The following is a 20995-nucleotide window of genomic DNA, read 5'->3' as shown; positions in this document are numbered from 1 at the left end:
ATTCTGTGTACTTCCTTCCTCTGTTGGAATTTTGCCAGGAGTTCCTTGCTCATCCATGCAGGTCTCCTGCCCGCTTTGCTGGACTTCTTCCTCAGAGGGATGCACTGATCTTGAGCCTGGAGGAAGTGATGCTTGAATATTAACCAGCTTTCTTGGACCCCTCTTCCTTCTAGGGCCCTGTCCCATGAGATTCCCCTAAGTAGGTCCCTGAAGAGGCCAAAGTCAGCTCTCCTGAAGTCCAGCGTTGCAATCCTACTCATTGCCCTGCTCCCTCCTCGTAGGATCCTGAACTCCACCATCTCATGGTCACTGCAGCCAAGGCTGCCCCCAACCTTCGCATCTCCAACTAGACCTTCTTTGTTCGTTAGTACAAGGTCTAGCATTGCACCTCTCCTTGTTGGCGTCTCCACCACCTGAGTCAAGAAATTATCATCAGTCCTCTGCAGGAACCTCTTTGACTGTTTGTGCCTAGCTGTGAAGGCTACTTGCAAATTTGCAAAATGATTTATTTGCTTGCTTTTTGTACTTGGTCTTTCCATCTTTATTTCAAGTCACCATGCAGTATGTGACTGGAGCAATCATTACATCTAGGACCTATCTCATTTCTTTAAGCGTTTTCCGTGCATGTCTTTGCTAATCCTGAAAAGCTATCCTCTTTTATGTCCTTGGGAAATCGGAGTGCTGTGAGCTTTTCATCCAGCTGCAGAGCAAGTCATTTTGAGGATGATAATCTGAGGCTAGATTATTTTCTTTACTCTTTTGTGGAAGAAAAGTCTCTTTTTGATGACTCCTGCATCGTACACACATCACATCGGTCCTGTCCCTGTTCGGTTTTGTTCACTCACTGTCTGACAAGTTATGGGAAAATAAGAAGTTTGGGAGAAGATGTTACACAATGTAAAAGTTGGCTATTGCCTGTGCACTACTAGTGACTGTAGAATTCCTATTTTATAGCTCTCTCAATGTGATTAGCAAATAATACTAGAAAGGACGGTGGGACTTTGAAGATGGATCTGTTATTTCTTAGCCTTTTTGGAAGCCTGTACAATAGTAAAGGAGGAATAAACAGGGAGATAAAGCAGAACTGCTTTATGTGAAAGGGAATAAACATATGGCAGGTGCTTGCTGGTGAAGGCAATTGCAGTAAAGTGCAGAGGAATCCAAGAAATGCCTTGATGTGGTTCTGGAGGCGATTTGTTAAGGAACTCCAGCAAGTATCAGAAGTTGTGCGTTTGCAGGAATTTCTGCATAACAGTCTGGGGAAGTATTAGTTTAGGAAGTCAACCAAGATCATTATAATAATCCCTTCAAGCTTAAAACCATTTTTCTATATTTGTTCATGACTTTCTCCTCTGTACTTTGTAAGCCCTATACAGCAGAATGTATCTCCTTAAAAGGAACCAATGTAATGGTACCTGATCTTATTTGGGATATTCCCAAATACCATAATTCAGTGGTATCTTCTGTGATCGCTGGGTCAATAAACAGAAATGACTGAGGTCAGAAATGTCAAGAACCCATTTTGGCCAAATGTCATTAGTGCTAGAACTCCAAGGATGAAAACAGGCTGCCCTGAACAAAAAGGGAAGATTTTTCCCATAAAGCAATCATTATGAGAAACTATTTTGGATGGGGCACAGATTCTCATATACACATCTCCTTTCTCCTTGCAAATTGTATTTCTGGTACTTACTGAGTCCTTGTTCTCTCCCTGCAGCCTGACACTATTTGCGACTGTGTGTGAAAAGACAGTGTTGAAACGGGTGCTGAAAGAACTCTGGAGGGTGGTAATGAATACCATGGAGAAGCTGATTGTGCTGCCTCCTCTTACGGACCATACGGTAAAGCATTTTCTCCTTCCTGGCTCATAGCAGAGGTAACACTGTTCCTGTGTAACTTAATTCCTTGACCAATTGAGTCTTCTGTCCAGCTAAATCAGTGTGCGTGGAAGCCTGCTCTAGGAAGGAAAGAGGTGTCTGTAACCTAGCAAAGTAAGAAAGCTCTATTAGTCTCAAGATTTCAAGCTCTATTTGTTTCAAGGTTAGTTTCAAAGGTTGCAAGGTATAGAGCATATACTCTAGAAGCACAACAATCCAAAATCCATGATCCAAAAGTAGTGATTGTCAAGAATATCAAGTTACATTGATTAGGAATGGCAATCCTTTAGAGAAAGTGTGCATATGGGATTATCCGGCAGTTAGTGTTGGCTTCATGGTGTTAGATCTACACCTGTAAACTCTTTTGCCTAATTATTGTCATCTTATTAGCCGTGTGTGTCTCTGTATAGATGTGGTTAATTTGGGGTTGTTTTTTAATGACCCCAAACCTTTAACATTAGTAAGGGCTATCATGGCTTCTGCATCTCTGGTGTTGGAAAGTTGGAAGCATGTCCAGACAGTTTGCCTTCAAAGGCAGCCTTTTATGTAATTGTTCAGTTCAGCTGCGTGGACATGCTCAATGAATGTGTGTTGTGAGATGTTTTGACTTTTTAACAATGCAAAATTAACCTCTTTCCTAATTTTGAGAAACCACAGAAGCTGATTGAATGCAAGTCACGTATGTCCAGCTGCTCTAGGGGATAACACAGAGTTCGGTAGGTAGTGTGAAGTCTGGGCTATAACCTTATTTTTGGAGATGATCCAGAACTTCTTTTCATGCCTGCGTTGGAGTGAACTAGTGGCTAATTTATGCTGATGTATTTTATCCTAGTACTGAGTAGAACAATAGTGGTTTTCACTATTCAGCAGCTGCCTACAGATATTGAGTGGATTTCTTGCATTGTAGCGTATAGAAAAGCACTGTCAACTTGTAACTTCCTCTAGGTATTCCTTGCTTTGAGAGAGGGAAAGTCTTTGTCTCTGACCTTGATGACAACTTTAAGTAGAGCAGCTGGGACCCAGTGTGCTGTCATACTGAGCGTGAGGCACAAATTTGCTAGGTGCTGCCAGCTCCGAGCTTAGGTTTGGAGTGATCATTTCTGTTTTCCACTGGATTTATAAAGGAGAAAAAAACTAATTTGAAAAGAGGTTGGAATTTATATCTCTTTGCTGAACTCCTATGAAAGCAGTCTTTGGGGAGAAATACTAAAATTATCATGCAAGAGCAGTGTTATCATGACCCCTTAAGAACGGAAGCAGTGAGGTCAAGGGCCTCAGAGAACCAGGGAGGAGCTGCTTGGGTTTTATACTTGCTGATTTTGAATTTTAATGGTGGTATAGTAGAGTGCTTCAGTGCTCATATCATGGGGAAGGCAGTAACTGTGTTGAGACAGTTCTCCCAGCGTGCAAGATGTTGCTATAAGCCACTCTGTGTTTTTTACAAGTAGTTTCATGTTGCCATCACTTCAGTTTCAAATTGAGACACCCTCTTTTGTGCAGTGATGCACACCCTCAGTTTTTCGAGATAATGTGAAATGATCATAGCGGGATTTTTAGCTATCTGGTCAATTGTATCGTAGTGAGAGGCTGAACCAGTCTGCCCTGGGAAAAGAGAAGCTGCTTCAGAAAGGCAGTTGTGGGCAAAGCAATGAAGGAAATGGCCCCTTCTGCAGTCCCTGAGCAGGGATCTGTGGTGAGGCTAGATGGGCTACAAGGATGAAACTCTGCTTGCAAGGTGAGTCTCAGCTGTCCCCTGGGACATGGTGTTGTATTCTGTCACTGCCAGATCTTCATCGCCCTGGTAGAGAAGGCTGGCAGGACTGCAGCTCTGGGTCGGCAGTGTAGACAGAAGCTGGACTTTCTCTTTGCTGTTGTGCTTCTCTGCTGCGCACCTCTACGTATTTTACTTCGTCATAAAGGAGGGAACGTTATACTCAGAAACAGCCCAGGCACCGTAACTCGCTTTCTTCCCTGGCTTCAGCAAGAGAAGGCCCTAGCTGTACCTTCTGCATGTTTGAAAGACGTTGGATGGGGTTTTCCGTCTTAAAACTCCTCTGCAGCCCTTCAGAAGTAGGAGATGCTTATGAGAGAGGAGAGTCCTTTTATGTTTGGAATGATTTTTCTCCCCTTTCTGTAAGCTTACTAGAGGTGTAAAAGTGTTTTTAACGGTGGTTATGGAAAGCATAAGCAGCCAGAAGGTTCCCTACTGGAAACACTGAAGAACGTTAACTCGGCATGACCTTGTCACTGCACAGTGCTTTAACGCCTGTTATTCTCCGGACTGATTTATTCCACTTGAATTAGCTCAGTCCGTATTACACAGGGAAGAAAATCTGATCTCTCCTCTTTCATTTTCTGCTACTTCGGGAGGGTTTTGTGTAGTGGGGGGAATTAGGATGCTCTCATGGGCAGCTATTGCCCATGGACGATATAGCCTCACATTCCAAGGAACTGAGCTGCCGATGTCCTAATAACTCTCTCAAGTGACTGGCTTCTACCTCTCTAAGCTCTCACTGCCCATGGATTGTGAGATTAAAAGCAACATGATCTCCAGTAATTCACAGAGCAGTTCACACCTCGCGAGCTTTAAGTAAAGATCAGCATTTAATTAAGTACTCTGTGTCTTGGATGAGTGGATATGCAAACATAGCTCTCTGGGAATTCTTATTTTTGGGCTCAGTGCATATCACTTGGGGATATTAGCAGGACTAGATATGCTTTTCTTTCTCCCTGCTTAGCACAAAGTTCCGGCCTTTCATCAGGTCAGTGAAGAGCTGCTTAATTCACGCACAGATGATTCTTCTGAAGCCTCTCCTTTATTTACGTCGCATGGAATGCAGCAGCCCATTTTTTACATAAAGCTTGCCCCTGCTGTGCTTTTCTCTACTCTTGACAAACTTTTCTGCACTAAATGAGAACGTGGTCCGAGTTAGAAACACAATTTTCTTTAAGCTACAGACAGATTTTTGCATGTAATCTCTTGACTGGTTTTCTTCAGTGGCTTCTGTGAGCTATTCTGTGGTGCCAGTGTGTTTTGCTTTGAGAGGTCTTCTGAAACCTTTAACTTGTGGGTAGTTTAAATGCATCCTCTCTTCTGCAATAGCTAGAAGCGGAAAAGTCAAAGGCTGGCCCCGTGGTGGGGAGAGGAAGCTGTCTTAGCCTTGAGTAGAATACTCTACTTTTGACTGTATGCACGAGTCCCACTAGAAGGTCTGTAAACTGCACACGTGCCCAGATCTCTGTTCCAAGAGGAAATTCTTTTCCCTTTTTTATTCTCATTTTAAAACCTATCTTCTCAGTGTTTAATACACTGCAACACCTCAAAAAAGTCTGATTTTAATGAGAGGTAGCTAATGTTCCCCGATGATAAAGCTTTTAAAATGAACTTAAATGTTCATTATCGCTAATAAGCGATCAGCTCTCATTTGTTGTTGAATCTGGGAAGAAAAAAAGAACCCTGAAAGGAATGTACAATACCAGTTAAAACTTCCTTGCAGTAGTATGACTTTTAAAAAATAACCTTAAGTAATAGTAAGTTTTCCAAAAAGACTGGAATTCAAGAGACTTGCAGAAGGCTTTTGTTTCTTAACTTTGTGTGCTCAGTGGAAGGACAATTAAGCTATGAGGATTTAAGCCTTTTGGAATAAAAATCAGCACAGTTCTGTTGGCTTCTAGCAATTAGACTTGTGACAACTGATGATCCTTCTCTGAATGCTTTTCCTGGGGGAAAATCCAGTCAAAGCTTTAACAATGAATTCAAAATCTCTGTGCTGCAGACTATAGATGTTTCTGAATATTCCTGTTTCCAAAAAGTTCACAAAGGTAAATGAATTTCTTGAAAAGAACTAGGAACACCAGCACTGTTTAAGGTTTGTCCCTTTTCCAACTATGTTTATCACAGAGCTAGGTAGAAACATTTCCTATTAAGGTCTTAATTTCCCCCTTTCTTTCATCCTTGGCGTTTTAACCAATTCTGTTGTGGGTAGTGTGTTTTTTCCCCCTCAGAAACTATTATCCAGGTATGGTTGATTTCATCCCAAATGGTGCACATAGAATAAATGCTACCTATAGAACTTTGTAGTATGTTTTCCATGAATAAATAACTTTCTGAGGATGTACAGCGTCTTGTTTACAAGAATGCCATTTGGCAGGGAAAGGAGCTCTCCCGATTGTCATTAGGCATTACCAGCATTGATGAGAAACTCTAATAAACAGTGCAATAACTTTTGCTTGCAGACATGTTCACAGAGATTGGCACTGATTGATGAGGATTTTCTTAGTGGGCAAGAAGAGCTGAAGAGCAGTTATCTGAGCAGCTTTGTTCCATGAAGCGTATCAAGTCACTGGGAATTGCTCAGTGTTACAGACCTGCCCTGCTAAGAAGCCTGTGGCAGGGAGACTACGTGCCTTGGCCAGTTAATGTTGTTGTTCAAATGTGCATCAAAAAAATTCCAATGAAGGCTGAAAATACTGAATCAAGAGACATCAGTGTATTTTGAGGCTACTCACTTAACATTTTTATAACTTGGATTTTGAAAAGAACTTTCTTTTTCTTCCGGCTTTGTCAACAGGCGTGAAAACCTTAAGTTTTAAAACCTGTAAATCAAACAAGCTCCATGATCAATAGTAGAGAACAGCAGGCACATCTGACAGCATTCACAGCTTGGTACTGGAGCCTTGGGTGCTGCCATGTCCCTCCAGCTGTCCCACGTGGTGGATTATGTGGTGTGAAATCTGTTTGCTGCTCCTGTTGTGCTGCTCCCCACCTTGCTTGCTGGAAATATGAAGAATTTTGTATTCTTTCAGTTTAGAGAGTTGTAGTATTCTACCACTGCTGGGCCTACCCATGAGATGTGGCAGCAATTGGAGCCCCCAGTCTCTTTTCAGAAACCTTCCTTTAAGGATGCCTTGCCCTTGCCTGCATTTATCAAGAGCCTCTGTTCACCTATAGAATCAGTAATGATCATGCTCTATATTGATTTCTATTCAAGAAACATAAAAGGCTGAGGAACAGTGAGGGCTACGTGATGGTTATGGATAGAGCAAATCAGGAGGTTGGGCACAATTTCAGGTCACAGAGTCTTTCAGCTTGAGCAATTTCAGAAACTGGCAAAATTAAAGAAGAAGTATCTAATCAAAGAATGCAGGGCTGGACTGCTCTTGAAACGCTCGAGAGGACGTCTAGCTCTGTCTTTCCAGTGTTACTGCTGTAAGCTGTTTGCCTGTGCTTTTCTTCTGTAAAAGAGTATCTGCTACTTCTAGTGGCAGGTATAAAGGCATGTTTTTGCTCAGGGGGAATGGATTAGTGGAGCTGATGAGGTTAGTTTAACCCTAGACAGAAATGAATGATTTTTAACAACAATTTCTGCAGTAGAACCTGATTCCCAGTCTCCCCTCTGCAAATGCATATGCAGGGTAGCTGCTGCCCCACACAGCAGTGACTTGGAAAGCAACAAATGAGCAAATACTGAAGAAGTAAATGAAACAAACTGATTGTCATAGGTAGGAGCAAAGGAGAGTATAATAATTTTAGTGTTACATCGTACTTTGTTACTGTTAGAGAGGGGCTTGTTCACAGCAGTTGTGGTTAAGTAGGCAGGTGAAGGACTTTGAGATAAGGAAGGGTAGTAGATTAGAGGGAGGACGACTGCGGAAAGGAGAAACTGTGCTTTGGATTTACCAGAGATCTTTGGGGAAATGTGGCTCTTATGGAGCCAGCAGGTCCCAAAAGATAATCAACTTTACTTTCTCCCAAGTGTTTTCCTGAGGAAAACAGGCCATACTACAAAGTGCCACCCACCAGCACGTCTGCCTGTCTCTGAAAGTTTATTTGTATGGCCTCCCCTGGGCCCTTCTCAACTGGTAGTTGTGATGGCATTTCCATATGCTTTTAACAGTAGCCCCTAACAATTGATGAGAGCTGAAAGTCATCTTTAAGAGGACAGCTCTCCTGATCTACCTACAGCTTTCCTGTAGAGAAAAAGAATGGTGGTGGTGATTAATTGGAGAAGAGTGGTGGCCTGGAGCTGTATGTCTTAGTCCTATAGCCCAAATTTGACCAGCCCAAGAGGGCTGAAGTGGAGAGCAGAAGTTTAATAACGTGATAGATGCACTATTCACAGTCAGAATTACAGTGGGCTGTGAATTTATTCCGAGTGGAATAATGGGCACTTGTTTAAAGAAAAAGGCAAGAACAGATGAATGGCAGGAACGGGGTGAAGTGGAAAAAAATAAATTCCAGCATACCCCATAAAGCATCTGTGGGAGGAGAGGCTGGAGAAATGTATTGGTTGCTTTTATCTTTCTAATTTAATTTTGGACCTATGTCCCTAGGCAAAAGCCCTATCAGAGAAACGCTTCGGTGGGGAAAAGGAAAAATGCCTTTACATTATCACCGTTGCAGGGAGAGTATGTAAAAATCCATTGTACTAGAGTGCAAGCTGCTCGAAGCAAGATTTCTTGTCACTAGGCTTTATCTCCCCTCCCCTCCCCCCCCCTTTTTTTTTTTTCTTTTTCTCCCCCTCATTGGTCATACAGCATCGGTAAGGCACAGTGTGGGAAGAAGAGCCACTGTCAAGCTTTCCGAGATGTAAAGAAGTTGCTGTAACATCCACTGGACTTAGTTTGCCAACCTGTTGCCTGAGATCTGCTCCGATTCAGTTTTGTTTCTGACCCAATGTACGCTTACCCCCACCCCATTCACTGTGCTGTACTTCTGTAGCAAGATTGTCATCAGCAGTGTGTGATCTCTGCTTTGACCGATCTTACAGTATCACTGTGTTCACGTGTATCTAGACTTGAAATCCAGAGGAGCGCTTGGAGATGAAACCCATGTGCTGTCTTCACGCCCAGCTTGTGCAACCCGTTTGAAGGCGCATCCTGCTTAAATGGGTGGCCTCTGTAAGCAAGAGCAAGCCAGTTAGCAGAATATTGTGACCTAAAGTAGGTCTGGATGTGGAACACACAGAAATGCCAGGTTTTTCCCTAGGTAATGAATTGGCAAGGAGTCAAGTTGTTGTGACTGGCCTTGGGGGTTGTTATGTAAAGGTGTTATATCTGTAAACCGACTTGACGTGCTCAAAGGAAAAAGATGCAACGCTTGTTTATAATCTTTTCTTTTTTCCCTTTCTTCTCTTGTAACTTCCTGCAATCGTAGGGTACGCAGTTGATTTTCAGTGCTGCTAAGGAACTGGGACACTTGTCAAAGCTGAAGGTATTGTTGTTGTGCATGGCTTGTGTTAACGTCCTGTGTTAACGTCCTTTCATGTAAGCATGAAAGTGTAATAGTGCGTAACGTGTCTTGTGCTTCCAGTAGTTTGTGGCTGTGTGTAATTATAGAGAATGTGTGCTTTGAAATGCTGCTAACATTAGTGTTGTGCTTAAATTAGCTGTTAGATTTTACCGTGGATTTAATCAGCTGAGTACTTTATATATTCAGTAGAAATAGCGATGAGGTTTTTTTTATATCACTTTAAAATGAAAAAGTAAAGATCTCAATATCTGGCCAATGCCTCTGCATCCCCTTGTGTAAAAGGGAGTCCCTTGTGCCATCCTTTTGTAGAAGTCATTACTAATGCTCCCGATAATGAGATATCAATCGGAAAGTCTATTTTGCTAGCTATTGATGAGGGAATTAGATGCTCTGTTGCAAAAATAACTGTTGCTTCTGGAGCAGAGCCTGTGTCTGTAAATTCCTACTGCGTGGGCTCCCTTTACAGGCAAGCTGGCATTTAGCATGAAGGCTATGATGATGTGTTTTGACAGTGCATGACGTGACAGTGCATGACACGAGCATTACTAAGCGCACGCCACCTCATCATAAGCTAATCAAGCTCTAATTCACTGGTCACGACAGGAATGGTATGAAATAGTGATGCCTTACAGTGTTCAAATTGCACTACAATGTGGTTCGACTTGTGCTGCAAAATACATTTTTGGCAAGAAGAGGTTTACATCGGGAGAGTCACAGTGCACAAGTGATGCTGGAAGGAAGACCAATGTGAATGTGAACGCTGTCTAGGAAGGTGGCCAGGGAATGCTTCCCATGGCAAAGGGCGTTCTCCTAAGTGATTAGTGCAATTTCAAAACACATTTATCTTTTTCCATGGCATCTTTTTGTCGTGTGTGCTTATTACAGTTGTCTTTATACAGCTGTCTGTTTTCCTTGCTTGGCAGACATGTTTTGCATACACATGTTTATGAGCCAGGACAGTATGCAATCGTTTAAGGCATTACTTATTAAAAATCTTAGTAATCTGAATATGCAGGTGCTCTCATTAGATGCACACACTTTTCTCCAGTTATATTTTAAGAATGTAATATGACAGTTAACAGTGGCCACATAGAACCCCTCAAGTGTGGCCCCTCAGGGGAATAGATGTCTTCTCTGGTCATTTGTGCTGGAGGATTGCCCCCTGCGCTCCCACAGCTGGACTGGCCTCTTTGCTGACGTGGTGGCTCCAGAGGAATGTGCCAGCCACCTCCACTGTTGCCTGCATTTACAATGCTCTGTATCACTTCTGCAGTGACTTTTGGCAGAAATGGGGAGAGAGGAGCTTTGTGTCCAGACTGGGAGAGTGGGAGCTGGACCACAGGGCCTAATGACCCCCTTTTCCTGGCAATGTCCTTTTACCCTTTTAGAAACAGCTGTGAGTACTCAGCATTTGGAGGTGGAAAAGTCATCCCTGCTCTCTGCATGCACTTCTGGCATCAAAAGGGGAGAGCTCTGTGAATTTGCTCCGTTACTCTTCCCAGGTCACAAGGGTAACAGTTTGTGTACAGATGACTTCAGTGGCTGTAAATTCCCTGGATTCTTGGACGTAGTCAGTGACATTCACTGTTATCTTTTACTTCCTCCGTGTTTCCCCTTTACTGGAATTTCTGAAAGCATACAAGGTGCCTTTTACCAGGAATGAGTTGGAAGCTTTGCCTGTGTCCGTTTACACTGGTCAGACAAAGGCCATCCCTCAGCAACAGCTTGTCTTCAGTTCACTTTCTGTGAGGCCTATCTTTGGTAACTCTGGACTGCATTTTTAGAAATGCACATAATCATGCAAATGAGTCGAGCCTTGGTGAGTGTTCAAGGCTTTATTTGCATAGCCATATATAAAACTACAGCAGTGCAGGTACGTGGGATTTTATATCTGGCAGGAGAGCTGTACGCAAGGGCGAATGCACTCTACCACCTGTATTTTGGGGACTTTTAGTTCAGACAGATGTTGTGAACCAACACTGCATCCCAGTGAGAACTTCCAGAAGAATAAGGGTGTTACAAGAGTGTGAATTGTTTGGGTTTGTGTAAACGTTATGGATTTCTTGCCCTTTTGTACAGTGCTAGGCAAACTAACAGGAAAAACATGAGTGACTAGCTCTTCAGAGCCCCTCTCCTGTACATTTTACAACTACAAATCTGGAAAAATTATGGCATGCGTTTTAAGCCTCTATTTTGTCTTAAACAGAAGAGGGGGGAAAAGAGCCCTAGCGAGTCAGATAACTCAGCTGAACAGCTGAGGCTGACAGACCTAATGAGCACAGGCTCCTGTCCCGGTGACAAGTCAATTTTGCAATGTATTTTAAAATGCTGGGAAAACTACCTGTGAGACTGTCACTTTGGTGCCATGTATCTGCCTCTTGTTTATTATCAAACCCTGTCTGCTCGGTTGGCTTAAGCGAAACTGGGCTGTCGCTGCTGCTTGCCCTGCGGAGCCAGGAGCTGGAAAGAGAGGAGCAGGGAGCAGCCGCCTGTTCTCCCTTGCACTGCTTCTGGAGCAATTAGCCGAGCTTTAGCTATAAAGTTTTTCCAAGGGCACCTCTGGAGCATACAAGAATGAATATGTGAGACCAGGAAAAGATTTTGACTTCATCTGCTCGAAGTTACATCACTATTTATTTGGTGTAAGTATTTGTAGCTTGCTCTTGGCTCACAATCTGGGAAGCGCAGGGTAGCGCTTTGTGCAGCCCTTTATAGGAACAGTGTGGGATGAGCAGAGGGCAGGTACACAGGGGAATGACAGTCGTGGGCTCCTTTGAGTGTAGGTGCAAGCATTACCAGTCCAGGCACTTGGCTTTTTTTAGATAATGTGTTGAAGTAAATGCCACGGGGAACCTCTCTTAGGAAGCAGTGACGTGTTGCTCTGCTATGAGAGCCTTGACAGAGTCAGGCTGGGTGACAGCTCAATTGGGTGGTGAATGAGCAGTTTAGGAGAAAAATGCTGATCTCCTGGTTTCTATTGCAGCATGGGGCATCTGGCTGGCAGACTTAGAAAACTGTTTCAACAGACATGAAAGTCGCTCTGCCTGGGGGGGCATAGCTACCCTGACTAAATAGTCCTCTCCCATGAGTGTGGCCTTAGGCTCTGGTTGATTGTGGTTGCTTAATCTCAGATTGTCAGACTGAGAAAGAATGGTTTGCCCTCTGTGTACTGAAGTGTGAAACCACATCATCTTCAACGGAATTACTCCCAGCTCATGAAGAAGAGGGAGGAGAGCTGTTGCTCCCCTAAGGAAAGCTTGTCACAAGATAAGATACTTTGCAGCTTACAGAATAGCATGCCACCACAAAGAGCTTCCCAGACCAGAAACAGTTAGCGCGGAGGAAAGAGAAGAGTTAAGGCATGTCTCTGTTACTCAAGAAAGCACAGTACAAATTTGAAGTATTTCTGATTTGAGCAACTTCTTCTGTATATTGTAATGCAGCATTGTGCAAAGATACTAGCTAGACGTCTCTGAGGAGCATGGTTGTTTGCCAAGCGCTGCTCCTAGGCTGCAGGAAGCCTCATCTCCATCAAGCTGGAAGAGATGTATCATGATAGATAACAAGCGGAATAACCCCAAATGATGTCAACTGCAAGACAGCCAACCAGCCTATCAGCTAGGCACACTTCACTGGAAGATAATTTCGTGGATGTGTGCCCTGGAAGTGCCTCTTATCAGAGGCTATGCCACATTTATAGCAGGCATAAGTAGCCTGTGTCTGATTTTTCCTGTATCATCTTCACAAATGTGTCTGTGCCTAAGCTGCAGCCAGCTGGCCTGACCCTCAAGCAGCTCAGTTAGTCTGGGTTTGTGCAAACCTACTTCCTAAAAATGTACTAGTTTTACCTAAGATCTAGACTCAACATCAGAGAGCTTAGTGAAACCCCAAAGGACGACATGTTCTTGTGGCCTGGTAGGAGTCTAACAGGGATGTGCTCCAACTGCAAGAAAGGGAAGCTTCCCCAAGGATACCTGGCTTTTTGGTATTTAGAAGTGGTGAGTCTTAATGGGAATATCTTTTTCTCTTAACAAAGGTATTTTCTAGAGCATGTTGCTTGTTTGTTTTCTCCCATTATACTAATGATATGATAAAGTAGTGGCCTATGTAGATGGAAGAATTTAAAAAAAAAAAATCCAGCAAAAACATCAAATAATTTTGCCCAACTTGCGGTTCACAGAATTCATTGCTTTGGGTGGTGTTTTGAGAGTTTTGTTTTGGTTGTTCTAGGATGACAGAATTAGCAAGCAGGTTCCCGTTTGGGTTTTCTGAGAGACAAACTGTGATTTTAAAATGTCATTTGTTATCTTTGTCCAGTTTCCTTCTGTATTTCTCTCTTCTTTGCCTACAAGAAACAGAAGAGTTGTGTTTGTTTTCCAGTTAAGCTGGCCACGTAGCCACTGCATGAATCCAGAGAAAGAGGTAACACTGACTACTCCTTTTCCTTTAGTCTCTAACAGCATACTAATATCATATATAATGGTTGTTTGCAGGATCATATGGTGAGAGAAGAAACTAGGAGTCTCACTCCAAAGCAGTGTGCTGTTTTGGATCTTGCACTGGATACGATCAAAGTAAGTGGTTTCACTTCTGTAGCTGTCCTTCCTTTGCTCCATCCTCCCATGCTGTTTTGGAGGATAGTGCCTGTCCCAGTTCAGGAAACGCCAGCAATCTGTCGTCACTGTTACAATAAAGGCACCAAGTGAGCCATACTGTGACGTTTGTATAAACCTGAACAGGCTCAGGTGACTGGCGTATGCTTGGAACTAGCATATTTACATTTAAGAGTTTTGGGAGAAGAAAGCCACGAGCAGACAGGATTAGCTGATCTAAGCAAAATTTGCGGCGTAGAAGCTGTTTTTTGAAATTTTTAGATCTTTCCGTTCTGTCCACAAAACGTCATAGTAAGCATTGGTTGCCGGTTGTAACCTTCTTCTTTAACATTTTTCCTTTTTATTTTTACTCTTAGCAATATTTCCATGCTGGTGGGAATGGTCTGAAGAAAACCTTCTTGGAGAAAAGTCCAGACCTGCAGTCACTTCGGTACGCGCTCTCTCTCTACACTCAAACTACAGACACTCTCATCAAAACCTTTGTCCAGACTCAGACAGCTCAGGGTAAGACTCTTTCCTGTTGTTGGCAAAGCTGAATGGCGCTAACCACTCTGTTCGTAATTGCTCTGTCTTGTTCTGCCAGTTTGCGGAGCGCTTTTGGCAGTAACGTTTTCTAGAAATGTGACAGTTGAGAGCTTTTGAAAATGGGAAGGAGGGAAAAGGGATTCGTTCCTGCTCACCATTTACGTTTTGAGAGCTCGGAAATATGTGAAATATAAATCCTGAGGGTTGTGTGGTCTTTTCTCCTCAATGCTCATTTAACAGTCACATTTCATGAATTAATGTGGGTGGGTGACTTAAAGTGAAAGTCTTCACAAAAAGTGAAGTTTTAAGTTACTGTGCTGAAACTTGTGAGTGGTATGGGAGACGATTTTGGCAAAATATCACTGCAGAAACTAGTCGTTGTCAATGTCACAGGCCGGTTTCCAGCAGTCCATGCAGCTCTGACATGCTGATTGACAGCAATGCTGTGAGTCACAGGGCTACGTGCTGCCCTTAAAGGGAAGAGTCTCCAATGAGAGTAACACACATACTGTTTTGTGTGCAGCCAGTATAGGATGATAGCTAGACGACTACAGATCTTAAGTGAAGAAAATATTCACTGATACAACATTTTAGTAAGCTGCAGGGATGGGTCACTGGAGTTATTTGGTAGCTCCCTGGGAAGTCAGGGTGCTGTTTCACTGATTCAGAAATGGTAAATAGTTAATTGTCTCTATCCTCCATTACTTTCATGGAAACATCTCCGGATTCTGGCACAGGGCTCTAGTCAGGGACCTTCACTGGCTGACTTTGAATCCTGCTAGTCTCAGGAGGAGGATGCAAATATTATTATAGGTTAGGTAGAAAATGGAAACTGATGATTTAAGATTTCAGGCTGTTTAAGTCTTGGGGGCTGGGCAAGCAAAAGGCGTTTCAACAGCAAAAGGTGTAAGACTCCGTGGACGGGTTTTTCTGCCACCTTTTTGCTTGGAGTCCTGCTTCTTTCACTCCTTCCAAATCCACAGCAGCTGGCGACCCCACAGGCCATACTAACTCTGCCAGCGTATTGCCACACCAACCACTGGAAACAAGCAGAAACCCCTGCTTAGCTAATGCGCTTTTCCCTGGTGTGTGATACTGGCATTCCCAAAACATTGGAGAAAGTACTGGGAATCCTGGGAATTTGGGGACTGAACCATCCCTGTCTTTAGCAGCACGACATTTTCTTCCTTATGTTGAAACATACTGGGTTTAAAAACTAGAGTCATTGCCTGCATTTGAGAAAGTAGTCCTATGACTGTAGGTCCCAGCAGAGCAATGATGACATCCAGTGGCCAGAAAGGTCAAACACTGCTATATCCACAAGGGACTGAGGTTAGAATTAAACTCTAGCTTTAGGATATAAGATGCACTCGTTATGTGTTAGCCAATTATGTCTCATAACTGACTGATAAGCTACTTCACAAAGAAATGTTATCAGAGACACTTTTGGGGACAGGTACTGATCCAACTTAAAATCTCCTACAGCGCTAGGCTGAGAGTTTTGGGGAAGGGAGGAAAAGGCTTGAGCTCTGCCACCTACTGTTTGTAGGATCAGTGGTGGTACAGCTCTGAAAGAGGCGCAGCTGGTTCCTGGGTTTGGGGCTAGAGAAAGAGGATGTTGCTTGTGTACGTTTCTGAGCGACCCTAGACTGTGAAATGGCTTGGAGATCTGCATGTGCGTTGGAGGGCAGAAGGAGCAGCACTCATATTTACAGCTGACACTGCCTTTACAGAGCTCTGACTGGTGTTTCTGTTTGCCTAAGTCAAGCTTCCACAGGCCTAGGGGAGGACATGGCTGCCTGCAAAACCACTAGTAGTAGTTGTGTATTCCAGTTTGTGAGGTCTCTGTTGCCCTCCTTTTCTTCCTGAGCAGGCTTCTGTGACACAAAGCTGTTGGCTGTTTGTGCTGCAGTGTTGGATCAGAGCTTGTAGTTTAGCTATGCCAGCACAAATTCTCTCTTCATTTTAACCCAGACAATCCCTTACTCCAAGAGCCTTGCTCTCCAAAGCCTGTGGTGGTGCAGAAGATCTAAGAGGTTATTTAGTTTATTAAGAGCTAGAATGTCTTGTATTTGTTTAAGTGTCAGCACTAACTGGATTGTAATTCACACTCTTCTCTCTTTATCCTGCTTGCTTCTTGCCTTTTGAATTCATGTCTCAGTGCATGATGGGAAAGGTATTAGGTTTACCGCTAATGAGGACGTTCTTCCTGATAAGGGTATGTTCAAGACTAATGTTGTTACCATAACAACATTAGCCAGTTGCAAACTTGCCTTGCTTTTAAAGTCTTCTTGCCCGTGCTCTGAAACCTTTTCCAGAGATCCCTTTCCTGTGGTTCCCTGTAGAAGTGGACTGCTTGCACCCTACGGATAGAGCCACGGGCTGTGCGCGGGAGAAGTCTGCTTGAGAGCCTGTCCCGAAACTTGACATTTGTTCAGGGGGTGTGAAAGCTGTCCTGAAAAGGGGCTGTTTTTTGAGAGATGCTACAGACTTGTTCCCCTACCCTCTGTCGTGGGCTGTGTATTGCCGTGTTTCAAGTCTTAGACTTGCATGCGTATGTTCTGCCACAGCAGGCTACTGCGGTACATGGTAACGTTTGATATGCACTCAAAGTTATGGCCGAGCTTGAAACATCTGGCTGGGGGCGGGGGGAGTAGCTGGAAGCCTTGGTGTTCAGGAGAATGGAATAAACTTAAGTCTTGTGTTTCGTCTCTCATTTTATGCTGTCCAAAGCATTTTAGGTCCTTAGGTCAAATATGTCTGTAACACGTTGCACGAGCTCACTCTGCAGTCTCACCCTCCAGTATCACCATACCAAGGAGACTTTCATGTCAAGATTAAAATCTGCTTGTCACTGTATATGTAAGCATATGTATGTACGCAGTTGTAAGTGACCAGAGTATTTTCATAGGCTGTCTACAGCTATTAAGTCCTTTTTTTAATCTGAGAGTATTTCAGTTAATATAACACGATCTTTATATAAAAAGACAAAAGTGAAGATAGAAAACCTTAATCTAAATCTGTCTCCCTCAAAGGTAATGGGGCAGTTCTGCCATCGTTCCTCTGCAGCATTAGTGTCTCATTTATAGCCTGTTAGCCAGTGACAAATATAGCCACTACAGTTCGATAAAATCAAGACCTGGACAATAATACTTCTGGTAAAATGCTTCTCTTCTTTTGCAAGTTCAGGGCTGTACTGTTGTTAAATGATGACTGTCCAGATCACTTGCATCAAATTCTCAACCTTGGTTTACTCCCTAAGCGTATGTGCTGACACGGCTGGACTACTGCCTTCTGCTGCTCTGCTCAGCCCTTGGAGGAGGGCAGGGAGCTGACATGTGCAAGGCCCTGGCTCTCCAAAGTACCTCAGGAGCAGAAAGACTGATTTTGTAGCTGATGTTTTTGCAACTGTGGTCTGACGAAGTCTGAGAAGATGTACCTACGTAGTATCGGTAATCTTGCCTGCTCCTATGGAAAATGCCGATAATATGAGTGAGAGACCGTCACCATCAGATGAGTCAGGTCAAAAAATTAAGCCTTCCAGTTTTAACACTGTGCTTAGGTACAGGAAAGAAAGAACACTTAAGAGCAGGGATAAAAAAATGTACATGCAAGATAATGTACAAACGTTATAGCGTAAAGGCTGTTTATTTTACTTAGGTCAAGAATGAGAATCTATCCTAAGTTAATAATATGAAGTTCTATTATGTTTGCTTATATACTTGCATATTAATGTGACTTGCTTTGTATACAATTTTTCTGTGCCACGTAATGCACTCTCCAAAATTGCAGATTAGCTCTCAACCTTCTGTCTTCTTTTTAAAATGTTTTTGCTCCTTGCAGTCTGTTCTCGTAAAAGTCGACGTTAGACCCATATAATCAACATACCTGTTTAATGATATTACTTCAAGCTTCTTGTCCTAAAATTCAATAAAATACGACACTTCTTTCACTTCATAATGTGTTTTAATCTCAAAATTGGCAAAATAGTCCTTTTCTATATAGGTACTCAATTATCCTGTAGGTATGCCAATTACAACTACATTGCTAATTGTCAGCCTGAGATCAGACAGTTATCAAAGGGAAAGTAAAATAAATCTCACTATCTTATCAACTTAATTTTCATTTTGCCAAGCAGTCTTTTTCTGTAATTTACATGAGATCTGGATTTTCCTACCCAGATAAATGTCACTTCCCTGTACTGCATGATAATTAAGATTAAAAGTGGAAAAGTTGAATGCATCCTGATACAAGAATTTTAAGGCTCACGTAATCTTTTATTCTCCCTCTGTTGTAACGTTACCTTTTCCTCTGCGAAACTACATCTAATTTTCTCCCTGGCTAATTGATGAAGGGAAGCAAGTACGCAATTTGTGAATGCTTGCTTTCTCCTGACCGTTCACGGCATACAGTAGTTAAGGGATTCCCATTGTGCTCTGAAGGGAAGCAGGTAGGCAGTTGGTATGACAACTTTTATCTGATGTACAGCATGGAAGCTTCTTGGAGGGTGAGGCTGCATTACGGCTCAGTCCAAATGACTATCATTTTTGTCTTTTTTTTTTTTTTCTTTTCTCTAAACTTCCTCTATTCCTCCCCCCACCACCAAACGCACACTTTTGTGAGATTATAGGAATGCTGATGTCCAGCACTGGAATGCCTGCATGTGTATTCAACAGCTTTGCAGGAACTTCTAAAAAATTCTTGTTTTCTCTGAGGGTCCGTTGTTAAATTTTAGGAGTCTTGTTTTCTTCCTAGTATTCTCACTAGGATGTAATTTTTAGTGTTTCATGCAGGTTGGGCATGCGAGCCTGATGTTAATTTGCATTAATGTTACGTTATCAGTGTTGACTGAAAAGCTGGCTATGGAGGGTGTGCTGTGAAAAGGATATTGTCTTGCTGAGGCCATAAACCAAATGTGGTGCCAATGAACAATAATCTGTGTGTGCATGGTGGGGGGTGTCCGTTTTCTTCCAACAGGGTCTGGTGTGGATGATCCCGTGGGTGAAGTGTCCATACAGATCGACTTGTATACACATCCAGGAACTGGTGAACACAAGGTCACTGTGAAAGGTATGGGAAAGCATGCGTTACTGCTCAGGGTCTGTGGTTGTATCAAGGCAGTTTTCCAGCCTTGGAAGTCGTCATATTTTTGAGCTAAACCATGCAATGTGAATCCATAATTGTTTTTTCTGTTTCAGATCAGAAACATGTAGAGAAACAGCAAATGAGCTTGTCCAGCCCAGCCAGTGAAATGGCAATGTTCAGTCCTGTTATTTATTGGCAGCGATATATGAAGTAAACAAAAATCAGATGACAGCTCTCACCAGGCCCCACAGTTTAGCATGTGCTGCAAAGCACAGGGCAGCGTGACAGAGTGATCTTGCGAAATTGCTCAGTGTGAGCCGAGAGATCGCAGAGCCACTAAGAGTACAGAGGCTTCTCTCTGCCTAGAAGGCCAAACCGGTCCCTGAAGAGCCACTCTGAAAATAACCCAAGCAGTGATTCATCTTAGGCTTCCTCTTCCTCTTTGGTCTCCCTTACTTGCCTACAGCCTACTTGTTTAATTTTCTCTAAATATATATATATATATATAAAATACAGCTCTTCAGGCCTCTCTTCTGCAGGATAAATCTATACTGTAATGTAAAAAGTGGCTTTCACAGATATTCCCTGTGGTTCAGTCTGTCCCCTGCAGTAACCTTGGAGTGGATGACTATTAAAGAGCTAATAATGTGGGATTTTCCAAAGCTTTCTGAAAGTACCCACAGCTCTTATGCTTTGCTGGTCTTACCTGCAATCTCATTTTGCGTTTCAACAGACTTTTGTATCAGTCCCCCAAATGCCTCGGTTTTCCCTCGTTCCACATCTGATCCTAGAGTTAAGCACAGAATTGCCAAGGCAACCTGCATGGAGCTGTATGAGTGCCTGTTTCTCAGACTAATTTCTTGTCTCTGCGCATGGCAAAAGCCAAGTGCTGTCCCAAGTATTAAGTTCCCTATACAGAACTAAAACGGGAGCAAAAAAGCCTGTTGTTGTAATACAACACAGTCCTGCCCATGTGTGTCAGGACACTTGCGTGTTTTGGAGTGAACTTTGTCCTCTGAAACAAGGAATTGTGAGCAGAAGGGAACTGGGAAGGTGTCCAGAGCAACGGGGACAAATGAGCATTTACTGGAAAGCAGTTTCTGACTCTCTCTTGCAGTTGTGGCAGCCAACGACCTGAAGTGGCAAACATCCGGCATGTTCCGTCCGTTTGTCGAAATTACCATGATTGGGCCCCATCAGAGTGACAAGAAGAGGAAGTTCACAACCAAGTCGAAGAGCAACAACTGGGCTCCCAAATACAATGAAACCTTTCACTTGTAAGTGTGAAAAATAGCCTAAGACTCTGACCTGGAGACTGCAGATGCTGAGCACAGATAGAGCCTTCCAGTTCAGTGAACAACCTGGCAAGGGCCGAAAGGACTACTCAAACCAGGAGCTTGGCCCCATGCTTGGTGTTGTGGCAGGAAAAGCTAGAATATGGGATTTTTTGTGGTGGGTGGGAATGCTGATGTCTGTCCTTTACCAATAGCATCCTTTAACTACCTTCTGAAACACACTGGGTATCCTGTCAACACATTTCACTGTGGTCTGTCATTTTAATGAACTTTATATCTTTTCTTGGTAGAAATGAGGCTAAAAGTTCATCATGTAGTTTGGATTTGTTTTTTTAAACTAAATATTTG

General features: G+C 43.0%; 1 protein-coding gene across 4 annotated transcripts in view; it reads left to right on the top strand.

The window, feature by feature from the left end:
* The window catches only part of LOC138064576 (protein unc-13 homolog B-like), a 217775-nt gene that overhangs the window by 193914 nt on the left and 2866 nt on the right, over nucleotides 1-20995 (top strand). For 2 of the 4 annotated variants that reach the window (XM_068927824.1, XM_068927822.1), the window contains 7 exons: nucleotides 1718-1841; nucleotides 9034-9090; nucleotides 13623-13703; nucleotides 14099-14246; nucleotides 16429-16485; nucleotides 19245-19337; nucleotides 20470-20629. In XM_068927824.1, coding sequence (XP_068783925.1) covers nucleotides 1718-1841; nucleotides 9034-9090; nucleotides 13623-13703; nucleotides 14099-14246; nucleotides 16429-16485; nucleotides 19245-19337; nucleotides 20470-20629 — 720 coding nt within the window. The remainder of the gene's footprint in view (nucleotides 1-1717; nucleotides 1842-9033; nucleotides 9091-13622; nucleotides 13704-14098; nucleotides 14247-16428; nucleotides 16486-19244; nucleotides 19338-20469; nucleotides 20630-20995) is intronic. The other 2 variants (XM_068927825.1, XM_068927823.1) reach the window with 1 other exon arrangement.

The sequence above is a fragment of the Struthio camelus genome, chromosome Z (genome assembly GCF_040807025.1).
Source record: "Struthio camelus isolate bStrCam1 chromosome Z, bStrCam1.hap1, whole genome shotgun sequence".
In the NCBI taxonomy this organism is placed as follows: domain Eukaryota; kingdom Metazoa; phylum Chordata; class Aves; order Struthioniformes; family Struthionidae; genus Struthio; species Struthio camelus.
Note: the sequence above shows the minus strand (reverse complement) of the source record. Positions and strands in the feature narration are given on the sequence as shown.